The 23,246-nt window shown below is 41.2% G+C and overlaps 1 protein-coding gene across 1 annotated transcript in view; it reads right to left on the reverse strand.

The window, feature by feature from the left end:
- Window positions 1–23,246, reverse strand: part of drosha (drosha ribonuclease III) — a 185,543-nt gene that overhangs the window by 25,533 nt on the left and 136,764 nt on the right. Inside the window, 4 exon segments of the mRNA XM_034706399.1 lie at window positions 688–770; window positions 7,050–7,136; window positions 7,139–7,190; window positions 13,396–13,501. Of these exon segments, the coding sequence (XP_034562290.1) occupies window positions 688–770; window positions 7,050–7,136; window positions 7,139–7,190; window positions 13,396–13,501 (328 nt within the window).

The following is a 23,246-nucleotide window of genomic DNA, read 5'->3' on the forward strand; positions in this document are numbered from 1 at the left end:
ATTGAATGTAATATATTTCTAATTTTCCTTATCTTTTCTGTTTTATTATATTTGTCATTTTAATTGTGTTCTTTTATGCCTGTCTGAATGTCTCCAATGCTTTTAATGTTTTAATGTAAAGCACATTGAGTTGCCCTCATGTATGAAAGGCGCTATACAAATAAAGCTGCCTTGCCTTGCCTTGCCTTGCCTTGCCTTGCCTTGCCTTGCCTTGCCTTGCCTTGCCTTGCCTTGCCTTGCCTTGCCTTGCCTTGCCTTGCCTTGCCTTGCCTGCCTTGCCTTGCCTTGCCTTGCCTTGCCTTGCCTTGCCTTGCCTTCTCCCTGCAGTTTCTCATCACAGGGGCCGAGCTGAGCAGCATCCGTTGTGGCCCTTACAATTACTAGTGACATAGAACTCATACAACCCCACTTCAAAAACACTGAAGTATCCCTTTAAAAGCACTTCTTGGACCAATAGAAGAGAAGAGTTGCGGTTCCCGTTGAAGGCGACTGAAATAGCGATCAGGCCTTCAACACGAGAGAGCACCACTTCAGGCCTCATGTCAATTCAAGACCCAGCCATTAGTTCCCTCCTCCTCCTCCTCCTCATCATCCTCATCATCTCCCTCCTTCTTTGTCTCCGAGGTACCTGGCTCGTTCACGTATCGATCACACATAAGTGGCGAACGGCTATCAATAAGGGCTCACCTTCAGTCGGGGGAAGAAGCAGACGTTCATGAAGGTGTGCACATACTCCAGATCTTTGTCAATGTAGAGCGCGGCGATGAAAGCTGCAGACACACACACACACACAAACAACACAACAACACAAAAAGAAAGCAGTTATTTAAAAGATAAATCAATGGAAGCTGGTGGCTGATGTGCGGCGTCTTTATTTCTGCTACAGTTGGCTCTCTTCCTGCGTCTAAAGTAAATAAAATGAGCAGTGGAGGGAGAATCAGCTGTGGCTCTTCACAGCAAAGTGGCTTGATGTTAGTGTAAACTATGTGAAAAGATGGCTCTGAAGTGCTGCTTTATCCCCCCCCCTCCTCCTCCTCAAACAGGAAATGAGTAGAAGCGAGGGCCACACAGAGTTCACAGAAGCATCTTTATAATGTATAAGATAGAGCTGCATGTCACGCTGAACCGAGAGTAACTGAGCTGAAAGAAAGACTGGAAATGTAAGCAGTAGGTGGTGGGTGTCATCTCCTTCTCCTGGCTGTCCCTTTGTTTTCCTCCTCTATTAGCTGCCAGTGCATTTACTCATCTCAGTGACTAAGACAGTGGGACATGAGAGAGGAGTAATAGGTAATATTTCAGGAGGCCAGTGAGGGGCCTGCTGTAGCCGCAGGGCACGGCTGCTCATATGCGGACGAGCTGCTGCACTCATTTTCAGCGCTGACCCTTGTTCCCTTCTCTGTGTCATCAACTCTGCTCCGTCCCGCGCGCTGAGGAGGCATTTGAAAGGCAAATGATATGAAGCTCTTGTATTAAGGTCTGTCTATTGAAGGCTGACCTGGAAGCACATCGGTGCTTCTTCTGTCTTTGTTTTTCTACTTTCTCTTTCTCTTCTCTTCTTTCCTCTTTGTACTGAAGTCACTGGCTGCTCCTCTGCTGGCCTTTTCATTCCGGTTTAATGCTTTGTGAAGTTAAGTTTGCAGAAGAGGAATCATAATCTTATCTTTACCTGAATTTAATACCCGGACGGACTCTTTAATAAAAGATCCGACGAGCTGTTTCATATTTCCGGACTTAAGGATTGGAGGACTTTATGAATTTAGAAGAGGACTGTAGGCTAAGTCATAAAAGTTGTCATCTGAAGAGTAACGCCATTACAGCTGATGGAATTCTTTAAGGTCAAAACCAATGGACTGATTGAGGAGGATAATACAAATAACAATATCAATAATAATAATAATAGTTAGAACAATAAAATACTACTACTACTACTACTACTACTACTACTACTACTACTACTACTACTACTACTACTACTACTACTACTACTACTACTACTACTACTACTACTACTACTACTACTACTACTACGAAGAAGAAGAAGAAGAAGAAGGAAGAAGAAGAAGTAGAAGAAGAAGAAGAAGAAGAGAAGAAGAAGAAGGAAGAAGAAGAAGTAGAAGAAGAACAAGAACAAGGACAAGAAGAAGGAAGAAGAAGAAGAAGGACGACGAAGAAGGACGACGAAGAAGAAGAAGGAAGAAGAAGAAGAAGAAGAATTTTAAAATGATAATAACAATAAAAACAATAATAATAACAAAAATAATAATAATGATAATAATAATACTTTTAAAATGAAAATTATAACAATAATAATGACAACAATAATAGAGAAAATAAAGTAACAGTGATGGTAATATTAATAATAATAATAATGTATTTTTTTTTATAATTATAGAAACAACAATAATAATAATAATAAAAAATATATGATAATAATAATAAATATACTTTAAAATATAATAATTATAATAATATGTTTTCAATAATTTTGATAACAACAATAATAAAAATACTTATTTTAAAATAATAATATTACTTTTAAAAGAATAACAATAAATAAATAAAATAATAATAATAATAATAATAATAATAATAATAATAACAATAATAATGAAATTAATAATGATCGAGGATTATGAGAATAAAAGAAAGAGATGACAATTATAAAAATTGAAAAATATTAAAAATCACTTGAGAATATTTCTGAAAAAAGTAACCTGAATTATCCTGGATAAGAACAACAGGGACATCAGTGCTCTCTGTTTCTGAATTATTTTCTAAAATATTTGGGTCTTATATGTTCTTATCATACATCATCACAGACATACTGAACATACATACATACATACATACATACATACATACATACAACATACATACCTGAACTCATCTAATCTTAATTCCTACATCTGTTTAAAGACTCAATCTCAACAGATGTCACATTACAGTGAATCCTGCACTAGCCCACAAACCACCTCATCACTTTGCCATGACGTGACCCTGCACAGACTTCCTGCACATAAATACTTAAAAACATGTTTGTATCTGTCACATGAGCTCACACTGGACCGGTTTACTTAACCGTACCTGGATCAAAACCAGACTAGCTGAAGCTTCCTGACGACCTGAGGTCTGCTTAGACTGTCGGCTCACTTCAGCTCAGGATTGTTTACTGCTGCTCTCCGATACATACCATCTATTTTGATCTTATTAAGAGTAATTGTCCTTTAATTGTCTTTTAAATGCACTTTAATGTCTCCTGATGGGCTTTGTTTTAATGCACTTCATGCCCCTGTAGAGCACTTTGAGATACCTTGTGTCTGACAGGTACACATAACCTCGCTCTGCCTCCATCGCCAGCTCCAGAGAGAAGCACTGAACCTGCTGTACTGTGATAGCGCTCCTGTTTAATGGCTGAAACATCAGGCTAACTCAACGACTGTCACAGCAGGAGCACATAATGTTCTTTAAATTACATCTGTCAATAACACGCTTCTATTTCTAACCACTCGATCACATTAATAACAGAATGAATTTATGCCTTTTATCCATTCAAACAGCAAATTGCTTTAGTGCAGATTGGGCCGCACGCAGAGCAGCTCACAGTTTGAAACGTGGATTAAATATCAAAAGTCAAGTATGATTGTTACGAGAATCAAGAGGTCTAACACTTGAACTCGATGTGACGTAGAACACAATGGAAGACCTGTGACGTCTGGGCATTGAGAGCTGACTGATTGAGTTCAACCCTGCAGAGCTCTTTCTCTGGATCCTGATGTTTTAAAGTTAGTAATCGGCTTGTTAATGCATGGTGCGCTAACTGAAGCTACGCTGCCTGTGTGACTGGTGCCAGTTACCAGGGATACAACTGGGAAAATGTTACATTTTAAGTTTTTATCAAGCGGCAACCTTCGGTGTTAAAATATGAAGCCAATGTGGAAGTGCTAAAAACTGCAGTTCATCGAGTGTCCACTAGAGGCTGGCTGCAGAAATACAGGAAACCACCTACACACCCATTCAAAGAGACAATCTTTACAGCAATAATAAACATTTTATTGTAATGATTTTATTTTATTTTTCTGATATTTATCTGATTTTATTGAATTGATTTTATTGTAATTATTTGATTTTATTCAATATTTATTTGATTTTATTGAAATTATTTGATTTTTCTGAAATGTATCTGATTTTATTTTATTGATTTTATTGTAATGATTTTATTTTATTCAATATCCTTTTAATTTTATTGTAATTATTGTATTTTTCTGATACTTATTTTATTGTATTTTATTCAATATGTATTTGATTTTAGTGTAATTATTGTATTTTTCTGATATTTATCTGATTTGAATTTTATTGCAAGGATTTTATTTTATTTTTAAGTATTTCATATTACTTTCCTCTATCATGTTTACAGCCTGGTTCAAAAAATGTGTCTAGTCTGAATAGCTCATTTCTCTCTTTGTTAATTTTTATAACTCGTTATTTTTGAAGATGTTAAACATACGACTTGTGCCCATATAAGGGCGTAGCTGACTTGAGCCCATATAAGGGCGTAGCTGACTTGATTTATAAGTGGGCAACCTGTAGCTGTTAGCAAAAAGCCTAAAGGCCCACCTCTTTACCTCACGCTAGCTCGGACTAAGTTTGGTTGAGTTCAGCATTTCCAATATGGCCCCCGCCGACAATTGGCTTCAAAACAGCGCTTCAGTAACAGACAGATGACATCACTGATACTACGTCCATTTAATTATACAGTCTATGATTTTTACCTAAACTGTATCCAGTGCACGCACTGCAAAAAATGCAAAACTTGGAAGTGTTTTTGTTTTATTTCTAGTAAAACAAATATTATCATTGGACTGAATTTAAGCCACATGCATCTGAAAAGTCCAGATGAACATCTCATGTCAGGATATTATACGGCCTGTTTTGCCAATAAGGGTAAAAACAATGTATTTTACATTTGAGACATTGTTCTTATTTAAAAAAAAACTTCAGTACATTGCCCCACTGACAGATTTCAGGCCTTAATTTTTGCTTATAGTACCTTTAAAACCATATTTATCTGGACTCGTCATGTGAACGTGGCTTATATTTAGTCTCATGGGTGATTTTTGACAAGAAATTAGACAAAATACTTGCTTAGTTTTTAGTTTTTGCAGTGTGGGAGTGGCCAAAGGAAGTTCTCATAGTGTAAGGTCTTTGATTGGATCCAGTTGTCCTGTAGCTAAAGTTAAAAAGATCACACTGGAGCAGTTCTTAAATCTTTAAACCCAGTCATTTAGACCTCAATATGTGTCAAGATAGGGCCTTAGAAAATAAATAAATAAATACATAATTAGATAAGTAAGTAAGCAAGCAAGCAAGCAAGTGAGTAAACAAAAAAACAAACAAAAAAAATAAATAAATACATAATTAGATAAGTAAGTAAGCAAGCAAGCCAGCAAGTAAGTAAGTAAGTAAGTAAGTAAGTAAGTAAGTAAGTAAGTAAGTAAGTAAGTAAGTAAGTAAGTAAGTAAGTAAGTAATAAGTATACGTAAGTAAGTAAGTAAGTAAGTAAGTAAGTAGCAGCAAGCAAGCAAGCAGTAGAGTAAGTAAGTAAGTAGTAAGCAAGCAGCAAGCAAGCAAGCAAGCACAGCAGTAAGTAAGTAATTAAGTAAAGTAAGTAAGTAAGTAAGAAAGCAAGCAGGAGTAAGTAAGTAAGTAAGTAAGCAAGCAGCAATAGAACATAGTAAGTAAGTAAGTACGTAAGCAAGTAAGTATAAGTGAGTAAGTAGTAAGTAAGTAAGCAGCAAGCAGCAGTAAGTAGTAAGTAAGTAAGTAAGCAAGCAAGCAGCAGGTAAGTAAGTAAGTAAGTATAAGCAAGCAAGTAAGTAAGTAAACAATAAACAAAAAAAAAATACATAATGAGATAAGTAAGTAAGCAAGCAAGCTAGCAAGTAAGTAAGTAAGTAAGCAAGCAAGCAAGTAAGTAAAGTAATAAGTAAGTAAGTAATAATAAGCACAAGCAAGTAAGTAGTAAGTAAGTAGTAAGCAAGCAAGCAAGCAGGTAAGTAAGTAAGTAAGTAATGCAAGCCCGCAAGTAATAAGTAAGTAAGTAAGTAGTAAGTAAGTGAGCAAGCAAGCAAGTAAGTAACAATAAACAAAAATACATAATTAGATAAGTAAGTAGTATAGTAAGCAAGCTAGCAAGTAAGTAAGTAGTAGTAAGTAGCAAGCAGTAAGTAAGTAAGTAAGTAATAGTAAGCAAGCAAGCAAGTAAGTAATAAGTAAGTAAGTAAGCAAGCAAGCAAGCAGTAGTAATAAGTAATAGCAAGCAAGCAAGTAAGTAAGTAAGTAAGTAAGTAGTAAGTAAGTGAGCAAGCAAGTAAGTAATAAGTAAGTAAGTAAGTACAAGCAAGCACAAGCAGGTAAGCAAGTAATAAGCATGCAAGTAAGTAAGTAAACAATAAACAAAAAATAAAAAAATAAAAAATAATAAATACATAATAGATAAGTAAGTAAGTAAGTAACAAGCAGTAAGTAAACAAATAAACAAATATTAAATAAAATAATAATAATTAGATAAGTAAGCAAGCAATAAAAAACAAACAAAAAATAAATAAATAAATAATCTCAAGGCTACCAGTTTTTTTGTACTAAGTATTGCACATAATTTAGATTTTTGCAGCCAGATGTAACTTTTCCCCTCCCATGTATTTTCCTAATCATACTTTAGAATGTTATCCTGTTCTTTGAAATCTACCGAGCTAGTAATTCATTTGGAGACTTATTGCTGCCTCAGTGGTGGAATACAAAAAATAAACATCACTATCTCCTCCAGTAAGAGTGAGCATGTAGGGGGCATCTTCAAGTGTCCTCCTCAGAGAAGAGACTGAGTTTGACATCAAACACAAAGGGAAAAGAGAAATCAATAAGAGAGCTTCATGCTGCCGTCTTAAACTGCACATTCCAAGAGACGTACAAGAAAAGGTTTAGTAGGGGTCTGTATAGATTTTCTTTCTCTTCATCTTATACTCTTATGAATGAATCAAGCGTTGTGAACGTACACTCCAGCAGGTCGGCCAGAGTCTTGGTCCGCAGTGCGACCGGGCGTTTGGTTTTGTCGTTGGTGATGGCGAACTCCTGCATGCCAGCTCCTCCGCCACTTTAGGCCTGAGTGCGTTGTTCACCAGGGAACTGCGGAGCAACTGTGGACAAACACAGAACAGATTTAAAATAAGCTCAATTCAATCAGGACGTTCAAAAAACATGATATCACAGAGGCTTTAAGCACAAGTTTAGTGGCAAAACTTGGAATAGCAACAGATATCCTCAGGCAGACGTTCACGGTGTGTTCTAAATGCAATGCAGCTCTGCTGAGTCAGTGATACTTCTTAAACCAAATAAAATACCATAGCTATGCAGATGAACACACATGTACATCACCATATCACCAGGGGATTATAGTCCCATACAAACACTGAGTAATGCATTGAACAAATCAATGACTGGACGAGACCAGACTTTCTTCAGTTAAACAAAGAAAAAACTGAAATGATTGTTTTGGAGGAAGAAAGGGTAAAGGTTACTGCTCAGCTCCAATCTGCAATGATGAATTTCAAAACCAAGCCAGAAACCTTGGTGTAGTCATAGACTCAGACCTAATTTCAGCAGCCACATTAAGACAATTACAAAGTCAGCCTACTATCACCTTAAGAATATATCAAGGATTAAAGGACTCATGTCTCAGCAGGATGCAGAAAAACTCGTCCATGCATTTATCTTTAGCAGACTAGACTACTGTAACGGGTCTTTACAGGACTCCCTAAAGAGTATCAGACGGCTGCAGCTCATAGAGAATGCTGCTGCTCGAGTCCTAACAAGGACCAAACAAGTAGACCACATTCAGTTCTTAGATCTCTACACTGGCTTCCTGTCTGTCAGAGAATAGACTTTAAAATCCTGCTGATGGTTATAAAGCACTGAATGGTTTAGGCCCAAAATACAGTGCTGATCTGCTACTACTTTATGAACCACCTCGACCTCTGAGGTCTTCAGGTACTGGTCTGCTTTCAGTCCCTAGAGTCAGAAGGAAACATGGTGAAGCAGCGTTTAGTCATTATGCTCCACATATCTGGAACACACTCCCTGAAGCTGCAGGTCTGCTCCAACTCTCACCTCTTTTAAATCAAAGACTAAGACTTTTTATTTACCACTGCCTTCCTATCTTAGATTATTTTAACCCACTTTAAATTAAAATTTTAATGTAATTTTAATATATTTCTAATTTTCCTTTTCTTTCTGTTTTACTGTTTATGTGTTCTTTTATGCCTGTCTGAATGTCTCCATGCTTTTAATGTTTGTAATGTAAAGCAAATTGAGTTGCCCTTCGTGTATGAAATGCGCTATACAAATAAAGCTGCCTTGCCTTGCCTTGCCTAAAACTCACTTTTATCTCAGAGCCTCTTCTGATTTTACCTGAACTTTATCTACATTTTTATAATTTGAGTTAAACCGTTTTAAAAAATTACTATTTCAAAATGATTGAATTCCTTTAGAGTTCTTTAAAGGAATGTTATGTCTTTTAAAAATGTCTTATTTCTTGATCTTGCATTGTGTGATTTTATGACCTGCTTGTTTTATTTTACTGTCCATGTAAAGCACTTTGTAACCTGGTTTTTGAAAAGTGCTCTATAAATGCAAATTTTATTATTATTATTATTTATTTATTTTTGGGGGGGTCTAATGATCTGAGCATTTGAATGTCCTTTATGGGAAACCAAGATCTCTGATTCCAAAATCAAGACATGATAAGAACTGCTTTATTTGTTAATACAGACTTCAAATCTGTCTTGAAATGAAATGTAATATATATATTTTTTAATTCAATTTTAAAAACATGATTAAAAATGCGATAAATCATGATTAACTATGGAAATTCTGTGATTAGTCGTGATTATAAAGTAAAAATAGTTTGACACTGATGCTTGAAAATGAACAGGGAAAACACCTCCATCACTTTCCAGGCAGGCATGTAGACATATCTTTATTTGTTCCTTGTCTTTTCTACCATCAACGTACTGTACTCTAAAAATCAAATGCTTTTTTTTTTTTTTTATAGAAATAAAATTAAATAAAGAAATGTCTACCCGCCTGGAGAGTGATCGAGGTGTGTTCCCTGTACTAAAAATAATTTCCTATTCTTTAGAGTGCTTTACAATGTTAATATGGACTGTAGAAAAATTGTCTACAATTTTAGAATCTTAGAATTATTTATGAAAATTCTGCGATTAATCAGGGTTAAAAAATGCATCGGCTCTAAAAATCAAATAAAATCTTAAAATAAAAAATGCGATTTTAGAGTACGGTACATTGATCGGTAGAAAGAGAACAGGACAACATAAAGACATGTCGTCTGCCAGGAAAGTGCTCGAGGTGTGTTCCCTGTTCTTTATCTTCCATCACGGTCAATTCACTGTACTCTAAAAACAAATGTTTTTTAAAAGTGCTTTACAATGTCAATATGTCTTAAAGGTGACATATCATGCAAAATTGACTTTTTAAATGTTCTTTACCTGAATTATGTGTCCCCTGGATGTCTACAAACCCCCCGAGAAGTGAAAAAAATCCATTCTGCCCTGTTCTGATTTCTCCCACCTTTCTGTAAAGGTGTGTTGAAACGAGCCGTTTCAGACTTCCGTGTTTTTGTTACGTAACAACAATATCCTGGTCTGTCACGGAGTCAGAGCTCGGAGCTTGTTCAGCCCATAGACTGTATAAAATAATACTGAATCCCTCCTCCGTTTTCATTCCCTGCACACATGTGTGCTAACAAGGAGCTTAGTAGGGGAGGCATGCTAGTTGTAGGCTGTCTTAATAAACACAAAGGTCGGTTTTACCTCCCACGTCTGCAGATTTGAAGATCTAGTGATGATTTTTATTTATCATGGATAAGTGCTAGCGCTAATTAGCATAGCTACATAGCTATGTTTCATAGCTGTAGCTTTAGCTGTAGCTGTAGCTGTGATACCAAGACCACGTCGACATACTGACTAAATAAACAACAAGAAACACTAAATCTGTGACCAATCCTTCATAAAGTCCAGCTGCCTTTCTGGCAGAGGTCGGTTTTACTCCCCACGTCTGCAGATTGGAAGATCTAGTGGATGATTTTTATTTATCATGGATAAGTGCTAGCGCTAGTTAGCATAAGCCACATAGCTACATGTTCGTAGCTGTTGTACCAAGACACACGTCGACATACTGATAATAAAACAACAAGAAACACTAAATCTGTGACCAATCCTTCAGAAAGGTCCTGCTACAGGCGCCTCTCCGGCAGATCAGATCTGATCAGATTCAGAGGTTGAAGTAACGTGATCTCTGAGCCAGCCGTGTATATTCAGCCACATGTAAACTATAATCACGTGCTGGAGAGCCGAGGCAACATCCACTTCCTGAGGGGGCATGGGTCAGAGAGAAAACAGAGTGTTCTGAGGAGGACTGAAAGAAGAGGGTTGTTCCAGGCAGGACCAAAATCTGATTTCAAGTTTTTTTTGAGCATAAACTTTAAGACATTTGTGGGGACCTCTTAGACCAATATAGTTGATTGAAAAAAGCGGGATATTCCCCTTTAAAATATAAAATATACAAATTTAAACATTTTAATTTAAAATGTTATTAAATAATGAATTGTTTCACAGCTCTAAAAAATAAGAAATACTTTTAAATAAAAAACACATTAGATTTTTAGAGCACAACATGTCCATCCCTCAGGAAAGTGTTGAGGTGTGTTCACTGTTCTTTTTACCTTCAATGTCAATGTGTGGAACTCTAAAAATGTAATGTATTTTTTTTAAGTATTTTGCTCTTATTTAGAGTGCTGTACATTGTTAATGCTACTTTAAAACTGTCTTCAAATTAAATAATACAATTTTAAACATTTTAATTTAAAATGTGTTAAATTTCGATTAAAAAATGAATCGTTTGAGAGCTCTAAAAAAATATGAAAATACTTAGAAATAAAAACATTGGATTTTTAGAGAACAACTCATTGACACTGATGGTAGAAAAAGACAGGAAAAAAGAAACACGTCCGTCCGTCAGGAGAGTGCTTGAGGTGTGTCCACACACACACACACACAGAACACACACACACACACACACACCACACACACAGGTCCGTGAAATATAACCGAGAGTACAGAGAGACATCAAATAAAACCCTCACATGGAATAATTCATCAAAGACAGAAATGGTAATGCAGAGTAAATGTTTCAGGGAGATTGCACGTTGTTAAATATTACATTGTGACTCGGAGCTGGGAGACAACATGTTAGACTGGGCGAGGTACATTTACCACTCTAAAAGGAAAAACACAAACATGTTAAATAGCTGCAAGACGTGGAAAAGAGCAAATAGAATGCAATATGACTGTCTGAATCTTTCTCGCTGTGATGTGCCCTCCTTAACCGCACACACGCGAGCTCTCTCTCACACAGAGACACACACACACACACACACAAACACACTGGTTGAATGAGCACTTTTTCCCCCGATTTGAAATCCATTTCAGATAGACCCCTTCCTGACTCCTGGGCTTCGGCATCGCTGGAGCTTTTTCAGTCTCACTGGAAGCTTTTAAACAAATGACGTCCCAGCTGCCATCTTTCAGGGATAAATAAGGTTTTCTTTATTCAGGCTTAGACCAGTTCAATCCCTCTGGCCTGGAGCAGCCAGTCTTCTGAATAAAGAAGTGCTGACACCCCGGATAGAAAGAAGGAGTTGTGATGCCGCCTTGTCAGGTAACAGACTTGCGTGTTCAAAGCGTGATCATTTGCTTTGCACCTGTGCTACACACAACTTTATTTTTTCAGACGCTTGACAGCTCCGGCGGAAAAAAAATGTGCAGACAAAGATGTGTTATTGAAAAAAAACCACAGAGCACTTTTGTCTCATGACAATACCCATCACAAGGAGTACAGTAAACACACAGGCACAGTGTGGGCTGAGTGGAAAGAGAGTTACTTTGTGGAAACAAGCAGAAAAAAAAAAGGAAGGAAGGAAGGAGGTGAGTACCTGGCGAGCGGTCGGAGATTCAAAGATTGATGGAAAGAAGGGAGAGAGGGAAGGAAGTAGGAAAAGGGGAAAAAACACCCACACACACACACCAAAAACACAAAAGCACAGCTGTAACTTCATGTCAGGTTGGTGAGGAGTGAGGAGCGAGGCGGTTTGAGAGACTTCACACAGCAGAGGCACAAAGGCGCAGAGATGCTCTGATGCCATTTTTCCCTTACATGCACAGATTCAGAGAGCTCCATGGAGTTTCTGCCCAAACCTGGTTCTCCTCTGATACCAGCACAATAAAAACACAGCTGTTTGCTGCTCCGTCTGTATGCATGTGATAGAATTACTAACACAGTTGTATTGCCGGACTCAGTTGGGAAGGAACCTCAATGGAATCAAGCTAACGCTGGTGGTGGCTTGGCTGGCAGCCCCCCTGTACCTAGAGTCTCTAAAAGTAGTATGGGAGGTAGAGCCTTCAGTTATCAGGCCCCTCTCCTTTGGAATCATCTACCAGTCAGGGTCCGGGAGGCAGACACCCTCTCTACTTTTAAGAGTAGGCTTCAAACTTTCCTTAGAGTTGGATCAGACTTGGACCAGTCTTAGTTATGCTGCTATAGGCTTAGACTGACACTGGGATCCTGTCTTTCCCTCTCTCTGCCCTCATTACTTTAACTCTTCCTGTCACTTTAAAGTTAATAACCATAGACCTTTCTGGAGTCCCTGAGCTCCCTTGTCTCGTAGGTTCCTCTGGATCTCTGCTGTAGATTCCTTTTTTGGGTCCTTTCTATTTTTTCTTTCTTCCTTTCTTTCATTCCTTCTTTCCTGCTGTCCTTCTTTCTTTCATTCCTTTGTTTCTTTCTTTCCTCTTTTTCTCCTTTAATTTCTGTTCTTCTTTTTTCCGTCTTTCCTTCTTTCTTCCTATTATTTCTTTTTCATTTCATTCCTTCTTTCCTTCTTCCTTTCTTTCTTTCTCTCTTGTTCCTTCCATGTTTCTTCATCCTTTATGTCTCCTTTTCTTATCCCGTCCTCTCCTTCTATCCTTTCCTTCACCATTTATTCTCCTCTCTTTCTTAAAGGAAAAATTTGTATTTCCTTGTTTTTGTCTCCTATCATGATCTGAAGCCTGCTCTTCTACCTGCACTAAAACAGAAGCTACGAGCAGCAGCCATGACTATGCTTCTGTTTGGCTGTTGGATATTGTATTGGACGGCTGGCGTACTCTTGGATACCCATTACTGGATGGCAATGGAGGTAAGTCCATCACTGGTAAAGTACCAAGTCTACAAACACAGAATAAAGACATGTTAAAAGCACAGGTCTGTGGACATAGAAGGAGATCTTACTGTTAAATGTCCTTCATGGTGGTCTGGGAAGTGGATGAAGAGGTATTCTGTGGCCACCAGCTGCATGATCGAGTCTCCAAGGAACTCCATCCTCTGGTTGTGGCCCCTGGAGGAGAGGAAGAAAGGACAGGTGTAGGTGAGGAGGAGTTAGAGGCTGAGTTCAATGAAGATCTAATGAAAAACAAATGTACGGTCTGAGTGTTATCTAATATAAGGTCTTACACGCGTCAAAGGAAGTGTTTTAAAAAAATTTCACCTAACTTTCTTGTTCTGGTACGGTTCTGGTTCGGTTCGGTTCTGGTACGGTTTGGTTTGGTTCTGGTTCGGTTTGGTTTGGTTTGGTTCGGTTCGGTTCTGGTACTGTTCTGGTACGGTTCGGTTCTGGTACGGTTCTGGTTCGGTTCGGTTCTGGTACGGTTCTGGTACGGTTCTGGTTCGGTTCTGGAATGGTTCTGGTTCGGTTCTGGTATGGCTCTGGTTTGGTTCTGGTTCGGTTCTGGTATGGTTCTGATACGGTTCTGGTACGGTTCTGGTTCGGTTCGGTTCTGGTTCGGTTCTGGTACTGTTCTGGTACTGTTCTGGCACTGTTCTGGTACGGTTCTGGTACGGTTCTGGTTCGGTTCTGGTTCGGTTCTGGTACGGTTCTGGTTCGGTTCTGGTATGGTTCTATTTCGGTTCTGGTAAAGCTCTGGTACGGTTCTGATACGGTTCTGGTTCGGTTCTGGTTCGGTTCTGGTATGGTTCTGATACGGTTCTGGTACGGTTCTGATTCGGTTTCGGTTCTGGTTCGGTTCTGGTACTGTTCTGGTACCGTTCTGGTACGGTTCTGGTTTGGTTCTGGTTTGGTTCTGGTTTGGTTCTGGTTTAGTTCTGGTACGGTTCTGGTTTGGTTCTGGTTGGGGTCTGGTTGGGTTTGCTTGTGTTGGGTTCTGGTTCTGTTTGCATGAGTTTGGTCCTGGTTCTGTTTGCTAACCCTAACCCTAACCCTAACCCTAACCCTAATCCTAACCCTAATCCTATCCTAATCCTAACCCTAACCCTAATCCTAACCCTAATCCTAACCCTAACCCTAACCCTAACCCTAATCCTAACCCTAATCCTAATCCTAACCCTAACCCTAATCCTAACCCTAATCCTAACCCTAACCCTAACCCTAACCCTAATCCTGACCCTAAACCTAACCCTAACCCTAACCCTAATCTAACCCTAACCCTAACCCTAACCCAAACCCTAACCCTAATCCTAACCCTAACCCTAATCCTAACCCTAATCCTAATCCTAACCCAAACCCTAACCCTAATCCTAACCCTAACCCTAACCCTAACCCTAATCCTAACCCTAACCCTTATCCTAACCCTAACCCTAACCTTAACCCTTATCCTAACCCTAACCCTAACCCTAATCCTAACCCTAACTCTAACCCTAACCCTAACCCTAATCCTAACCCTAACCCTAATCCTAACCCTAACCCTAACCCTAACCCTAATCCTAACCCTAACCCTAATCCTAACCCTAACCCTAATCCTAACCCTAACCCTAATCCTAACCCTAACCCTAATCCTAACCCTAACCCTAATCCTAACCCTAACCCTAATCACAACCCTAATCCTAACCCTAACCCTAACCCTAATCCTAACCCTAATCACAACCCTAATCCTAACCCTAACCCTAATCCTAACCCTAACCCTAATCCTAACCCTAACCCTAACCCTAATCCTAACCCTAACCCTAATCCTAACCCTAATCCTAACCCTAACCCTAACCCTAACCCTAATCCTAACCCTAACCCTAATCCTAACCCTAACCCTAATCCTAACCCTAACCCTAACCCTAACCCTAATCCTAATCCTTTTTTGTGAAGCATTTTGGGCTGCATGCTTGAATGTATGAAAGGTGCTACATAAATAAAATTAAGTTGAGGTGAGAGTTCAGTTATGTAAGAGTAAAGCTTTAGTTTGCACTATGAGGACTTCATTTAGCATTGCATTCATCACTTTGAGGATAAATAAGGCTTTAATGCTCAAGTTGCATGTTTCAGCAAACTGACTGCAAAAACAAAATGTGCAATTAAAATGAAAAGGTAAAACTGGACACCTCTGATTGTCACAGGCAGCACTGCTGTGCAGATGAGCCCTGCAGCTGTCAATCAAAACATGATCAGCCACGCCCCCACAGAGCCTGGAGAATATCATCAATCTAATCCTGGATTTCTCATAGATTTTCAATCAGAGCTTTTATTGATGCTCGATGCTCGATGCATGCTACATTTGAAGAGACTTTAAAATGTAGACTTTATAAAGGATGTGAGGGAAGGAATGAAACGACAGAGAGTCAAAAAGAGAGGTGTATAGCAGGAGGTTATTCAGCGACACATCGACAGAGCATGAAAGGCACTGCGCTCGCTCCACAAATCTATACGGCTTTAGTCTTTTAGCGGGGAACAGAAAGTAGTCGACGGATGTACATTACATAGGTGGCCTCTGGGAACAGCTGTGTGACAGCCTCAGAGCCTGCCTCGAGTAGCAAAAACCCTCTTCTGAAGGAAAAAAAACGCCCGGCTTTGATTGCAATTCAATGAAAGGAAAATAAATGCATGAAAAAAAAAAAAAAAGCTGTGCTCCACCTGCAGGAGTGCCTGTTCAAAAAAGCCCACAAACATAACACACAGAGGTGCAGAGGAAAACTTTCCACCTTCTAACAATCCCCAGAAAAACCCTCACTGAGCCGCCACGTCGTTCATCAGCTTCCTGCCTCTCTCCCCATCTGTGAAAGGCAGGTCATTAATTAAACAGAATTATAGATTAGCATTGCAGATGTGGGCTGGTGCTGTGCCAGGCTCGCAGGAAGCGTCGGGTGGGGTAAGTGAGAGTCATGCAAGCAAGCAAGCAAGCAAGCAAGCAAGCAGGCAGGGAGGTATATACAGCAGCAGAAGCAGCAGCAGAGCACACACCCATCTGATGTGATCTCCTCGCGGGAGGAGGGGAGGCGTCTGAAGATGAGAGGGAAAGATGCAGAGGTAGAAGATGAGGAGGACTTCAAAGAGGGGAAGTTTATTGTCCGATTCCTGGCTCATCTGCCTTTTTGGGCCAAGTGAGAGAGTTAAAGAAGCAATCCCACATCTTTAGAGGGCTGCAACACAGTTTTTATATTCAATTACTTTTCTGATTAAGTTGGAGTTAAAAGAAAGACTGCAAACAGCAAGGTGTCATATTTCAAGGCTGGGACACAAAAACAGAGAGAAGAGTCCCATCAGTGACGAGTGAGCTCGAATCTTCAGACTCCTCCGTCCTCCATCAGATGTATGGATTTGATCTCCCCGCGTTTAAAAAAAAAATGTGATTAAGATTATGCAAAACCTGGAAATCAAGAGTCTCTGTAGAACCACAGGGATTCCCCGCCCGCCCGCCCGCCAGCCTGCGTGCTTCCATCATCACTTCTCTCCTCCACGTTTGTTGTGTAAGAAAAAAGGAGCAGTTCAAGGCTCTGAATCTGCCGCCGCAGCACTTTGGGAAGTGAAGAAAAACTTGCTTTCTTTGTCGGATTAATTGTTTGGTATTATTTGCCCGTCATCATTTATGAGAGGAGTTGCTAACACTGACAACAGAAACACAGAATGTCACAAATGATGAGCGGTTCACCGTGATTAACGTCTACGCTGTGTCGTTTCATGCTAATCAGGTCTAGCCGTACGTTAGCAAAAGGGTTCGGCTATTTCAGGACTCTGTACATGTTCACTAAAAGGACAGAGTTCTTATAGATACCAAAGATTTCTACAGAAGAAGAAGTGCTGATTGCACGGAGACATTGGCCAGTCAGGAAACAGCATACCATGCACCAACGTCGGTAGTCACTATTTATCCGTGCTGTCGCATCAACTGAATGCTGGCTAGCTGGTATGGATCAAGCGGCAACCTCTGGTCTAAAAATATGAGTCCAATGAAAAAGTGCTAAAAACTGCAGTTCATCGAGCGTCCACTAGAGGCTGGCTGCAGAAACACTGGAAACCACATACACACCAATTCAAAAAAGCCGATCTTTACAGCAGAAATAAACATGTTTACAGCCTGGTTCAAAAGACGGGTGTAGTCTGGATAGCTCATTTCTCGATCGGCACACACTGTAGGGGGGTGAATTTTTTCATAACGGGGTAATTTCAAAGAGTCTTCTATGAGAGGCACAGCTGACTTGATTGACAGGCAGGAACACTGTAGCTGTTGGCTAGGAGGCTCAAAGCCCGCCTCTTTACGTCACAATCGCTCGACAGCAGCAATATGGCTGCCGCCGCCGATTGGCTTCAAAACAGTGTTTCAGAAACAGATGGGTGACGTCACGGATACTACGTCCATATTTAATACAGTCTATGGTATGGATACAGTCTATGACGCGTTGTATTTAGGGGCGGGGCTTCGCAAGGAGGAGAACAATCCCTTCCCCCCAGCCTTTAATGCTGCGAACGCACAGATTTTTAACTCTGATGCTAATGCGAAGAAGCTGTCATGTCCTAAATTGAGTCATTAAGGAGATGTAAATAAACCAAACAGAACAGGATCGGGTTATCCTCCATTAGTTATAAAAGACCGGACCAATAGTTGTAGCAGCTGGAGTCTGGCACGTCTATGGTAGAGATCCAGAGGAACCTACGAGACAAGGGAGCTCAGGGACTCCAGAAAGGTCTATGGTTAGTAACTTTAATGGGACAGGAAGAGTTAAAGTGAGAGACAGGCTGACAGAGGGGCGAGATAGGATCCCAGAGTGTCAGTCTAAGCCTATAGCAGCATAACTGAGAGCAGCAGGATGTCTACGGCAGAGATCAGGGGGGAACATACAAGACAGGGGAGCACAGGGACTCCAGAAAGGTCTATGGTTAGTAACTTTAATGGGACAGGAAGAGTTAAAGTAAGAGACAGGCAGAGAGAGGAGAGAGAGGGAAAGACTGGATCCCAGTGTGTCAGTCTAAGCCTATAGCAGCATAACTAAGATCTGGTCCAAGCCTGATCCAGCTCTAACTATAAGCTTTATCAAAAAGGAAAGTTTGAAGCCTACTCTTAAAAGTAGAGAGGTGTCTGCCTCCTGGACCCTGACTGGTAGATGATTCCAAAGGAGAGGGGCCTGATAACTGAAGGCTCTACCTCCCATACTACTTTTAGAGACTTTAGGGACTATGAGCAGGCCTGCATGTTGGGAGTGCAGTGTTCCAGAGGAGTAACAGGGCGCTATGAGCTCTTTAAGATGCAAAGGTGTCTGACCATTAAGAGGTTTGTATCTTAAATGTGCGGTGTGGGATAAGACTGTTTGATTTTGCAAACTCTCATACTGCCACGATGATGTCTTTGTGATAAATAGTCCAGCCCTGCTTGAAGCACCCTCCAACATTTGAAGTAATCACAGAGCTGTTAATAAAAAGGCTCAACCAATAAAAGCTTGAAGAGCTGAGATTGAGGTGAAGGCCGGAGTGAGACGGACAGAACTCCCTGCTCTCCATGTGAACACGTGTCAACAGGTCGGCTGCAGATCCTCGGCCATGCATACTGCATGTGAGCAAGCGAGCCGTGTGCCAGGGAGCATATTGCCCGGGAAGGAACAGATTGAGAAGGTGTACTGTGAGCTAATTTCGTGTCCAATAGGACGTGGAGCGAGAGAGAGAGGGGGGAAAAGAGAAGAGAGAGATGGAGCGGGTCAAAGAGGAGTGCGTTGCTGTGTGAAGCGTCACAAAGAGCCATTTCTTATTCACTTGAACAGGAGGCACAATGCTCCTGTAAGGCGGGGGAAATTGAAGTAAAGTGTGGAGCCGCGGTCTTTATTCGCCTTTGACTTTGATCTAAAATACCTTTAACAGCTCCTCTGAAGAGGCTGCGGCGGCGACATGCTGCCCGCTCCGACAGAGGGGAGCACTCCATTTTCTGAAGGCCGTTTTTCCTCTTGGTTTCTCCAGGAAATAATGTTCTTGTTTCGTATGTGCATGCTTCTGCGGGGTTCAGATGTGTAATCTGGGGGCTGTTTGCTGCAGAGTGTTACTGGGGGGGGGCAAGTGGGGCAAGCCGGGGAATCAAACATCCAGCCACAATGGGAATAAAAAAGTGTTGGGATGTGAGGATGAATTTTACAACATGGAAAAATCTATATGGATTCAAAGAAACCTGAAACCTCAGGACCTCTTTAATCTAAGACCTTGAGCACAAATAGAGTCAAATATTTATAGAGGAGCCGACTCATTGATTACCTGGTAATCATGAAAGACGTACTTGTCTTCAGAGCACACGAGGTCAGATATTCATATTTTTCATATTACATTTCATTGTTTTAGCGCGGCTGTCTTGAATGATGCAACGACGAGTAGTCTGCCTTTTCCAAATAATAAAACCACTTTTAAGAACGGTCTTTGGATTAGAAAAGGTGCAACTCTACGTGTCGTGAAGGACTTGAGCTCTTGTGTATTATTGTATGCGTCATGCTCTGTTAGGTGGCTGCAACCAGCAACAAGTAAGTACATGAAAGATAGAGTTATTGTGCCACATATATGTTTCAGTAATGTGTTCAGTTCAACTTGTAGGAATGAAGTTAGCATAATGTCTGCCTATCATAAAGTCCGCCTAGCATAAAGTCCGCCTAGCATAATGTCCGCTTAGCATAAAGTCCGCCTAGCATAAAGTCCGCCTAGCATAAAGTCCGCCTAGCATAATGTCTGCCTAGCATAAAGTCCGCCTAGCATAAAGTCCGCCTAGCATAATGTCCGCCTAGCATAAAGTCCGCCTAGCATAATGTCTGCCTAGCATAAAGTCCGCCTAGCATAAAGTCCGCCTAGCATAATGTCCGCCTAGCATAATGTCTGCCTAGCATAAAGTCCGCCTAGCATAAAGTCCACCTAGCATAATGTCTGCCTAGCATAATGTCTGCCTAGCATAAAGTCCGCCTAGCATAAAGTCCGCCTAGCATAAAGTCGGCCTAGCATAAAGTCCGCCTAGCATAAAGTCCGCCTAACATAATGTCTGCCTAGCATAAAGTCTGCCAGCATAAAGTCCGCCTAGCATAAGTCCGCCTAACATAATGTCTGCCTAGCATAAAGTCCGCCTAGCATAAAGTCTGCCTAGCATAAAGTCCGCCTAGCATAAAGTCCGCCTAGTATAAAGTCTGCCTAGCATAAAGTCCGCCTAGCATAAAGTCAGCCTAGCATAATGTCTGCCTAGCATAAAGTCCGCCTAGCATAAAGTCGGCCTAGCATAAAGTCCGCCTAGCATAAAGTCCGCCTAGCATAAAGTCCGCCTAGCATAAAGTCCGCCTAGCATAAAGTCGACCTAGCATAAAGTCGACCTAGCATAAAGTCCGCCTAGCATAAAGTCTGCCTAGCATAAAGTCTGCCTAGCATAATGTCTGCCTAGCATAATGTCCGCCTAGCATAAAGTCCGCCTAGCATAATGTCTGCCTAGCATAATGTCCGCCTAGCATAAAGTCGGCCTAGCATAAAGTCGGCCTAGCATAATGTCCGCCTAGCATAAAGTCTGCCTAGCATAAAGTCCGCCTAGCATAAAGTCCGCCTAGCATAAAGTCCGCCTAGCATAAAGTCTGCCTAGCATAATGTCTGCCTAGCATAATGTCCGCCTAGCATAAAGTCGGCCTAGCATAAAGTCCGCCTAGCATAAAGTCCGCCTAGCATAAAGTCCGCCTAGCATAAAGTCGACCTAGCATAAAGTCGACCTAGCATAATGTCCGCCTAGCATAAAGTCCGCCTAGCATAAAGTCCGCCTAGCATAAAGTCGACCTAGCATAAAGTCGACCTAGCATAAAGTCTGCCTAGCATAATGTCTGCCTAGCATAAAGTCCGCCTAGCATAAAGTCCGCCTAGCATAAAGTCCGCCTAGCATAATGACTGCCTATCATAAAGTCCGCCTAGCATAATGTCTGCCTAGCATAAAATCCGCCTAGCATTAAGTCGGCCTAGCATAAAGTCCGCCTAGCATAAAGTCAGCCTAGCATAATGTCCGCCTAGCATAAAGTCCGCCTAGCATAAAGTCCGCCTAGCATAAAGTCCGCCTAGCATAAAGTCCGCCTAGCATAAAGTCTGCCTAGCATAATGTCCGCCTAGCATAAAGTCCGCCTAGCATAAAGTCCACCTAGCATAATGTCTGCCTAGCATAAAGTCCGCCTCACATAAAGTCGGCCTAGCATAAAGTCGGCCTAGCATAAAGTCCGCCTAGCATAATGTCCGCCTAGCATAAAGTCCGCCTAGCATAAAGTCTGCCTAGCATAAAGTCCACCTAGCATAATGTCCGCCTAGCATAAAGTCCGCCTAGCGTAAAGTCCGCCTAGCATAAAGTCCGCCTAGCATAATGTCCGCCTAGCATAAAGTCCGCCTAGCATAATGTCCGCCTAGCATAAAGTCCGCCTAGCATAAAGTCCGCCTAGCATAATGTCCGCCTAGCATAAAGTCCGCCTAGCATAAAGTCCGCCTAGCATAATGTCCGCCTAGCATAATGTCTGCCTAGCATAAAGTCCGCCTAGCATAATGTCGGCCTAGCATAAAGTCCGCCTAGCATAAAGTCCGCCTAGCATAAAGTCCGCCTAGCATAAAGTCCGCCTAGCATAATGTCTGCCTAGCATAAAGTCCGCCTCGCATAAAGTCGGCCTAGCATAAAGTCGGCCTAGCATAAAGTCCGCCTAGCATAATGTCTGCCTAGCATAAAGTCCGCCTAGCATAAAGTCGGCCTAGCATAATGTCTGCCTATCATAAAGTCCGCCTAGCATAAAGTCCGCCTAGCATAAAGTCCGCTTAGCATAAAGTCCGCCTAGCATAAAGTCCGCCTAGCATAAAGTCCGCCTAGCATAATGTCTGCCTAGCATAAAGTCCGCCTAGCATAAAGTCCGCCTAGCATAATGTCTGCCTAGCATAAAGTCCGCCTAGCATAAAGTCGGCCTAGCATAAAGTCCGCCTAGCATAAAGTCCGCCTAGCATAATGTCTGCCTAGCATAAAGTCCGCCTAGCATAAAGTCGGCCTAGCATAATGTCTGCCTATCATAAAGTCCGCCTAGCATAAAGTCCGCCTAGCATAATGTCCGCTTAGCATAAAGTCCGCCTAGCATAAAGTCCGCCTAGCATAAAGTCCGCCTAGCATAATGTCTGCCTAGCATAAAGTCCGCCTAGCATAAAGTCCGCCTAGCATAATGTCTGCCTAGCATAAAGTCCGCCTAGCATAATGTCTGCCTAGCATAAAGTCCGCCTAGCATAAAGTCCGCCTAGCATACAAGTCCGCCTAGCATAATGTCTGCCTAGCATAAAGTCCGCCTAGCATAAAGTCCACCTAGCATAATGTCTGCCTAGCATAATGTCTGCCTAGCATAAAGTCCGCCTAGCATAAAGTCCGCCTAGCATAAGTCGGCCTAGCATAAAGTCCGCCTAGCATAAAGTCCGCCTAACATAATGTCTGCCTAGCATAAAGTCTGCCAGCATAAAGTCCGCCTAGCATAATGTCCGCCTAACATAATGTCTGCCTAGCATAAAGTCCGCCTAGCATAAAAGTCTGCTAGCATAAAGTCCGCCTAGCATAAAGTCCGCCTAGTATAAAGTCTGCCTAGCATAAAGTCCGCCTAGCATAAAGTCAGCCTAGCATAATGTCTGCCTAGCATAAAGTCCGCCTAGCATAAAGTCGGCCTAGCCTAAAGTCCGCCTAGCATAAAGTCCGCCTAGCATAAAGTCCGCCTAGCATAAAGTCCGCCTAGCATAAAGTCGAACCTAGCATAAAGTCGACCTAGCATAAAGTCCGCCTAGCATAAAGTCTGCCTAGCATAAAGTCTGCCTAGCATATGTCTGCCTAGCATAATGTCCGCCTAGCATAAAGTCCGCCTAGCTAATGTCTGCC

Source organism: Notolabrus celidotus, chromosome 17 (genome assembly GCF_009762535.1).
Source record: "Notolabrus celidotus isolate fNotCel1 chromosome 17, fNotCel1.pri, whole genome shotgun sequence".
Taxonomy (NCBI): Eukaryota; Metazoa; Chordata; class Actinopteri; order Labriformes; family Labridae; genus Notolabrus; species Notolabrus celidotus.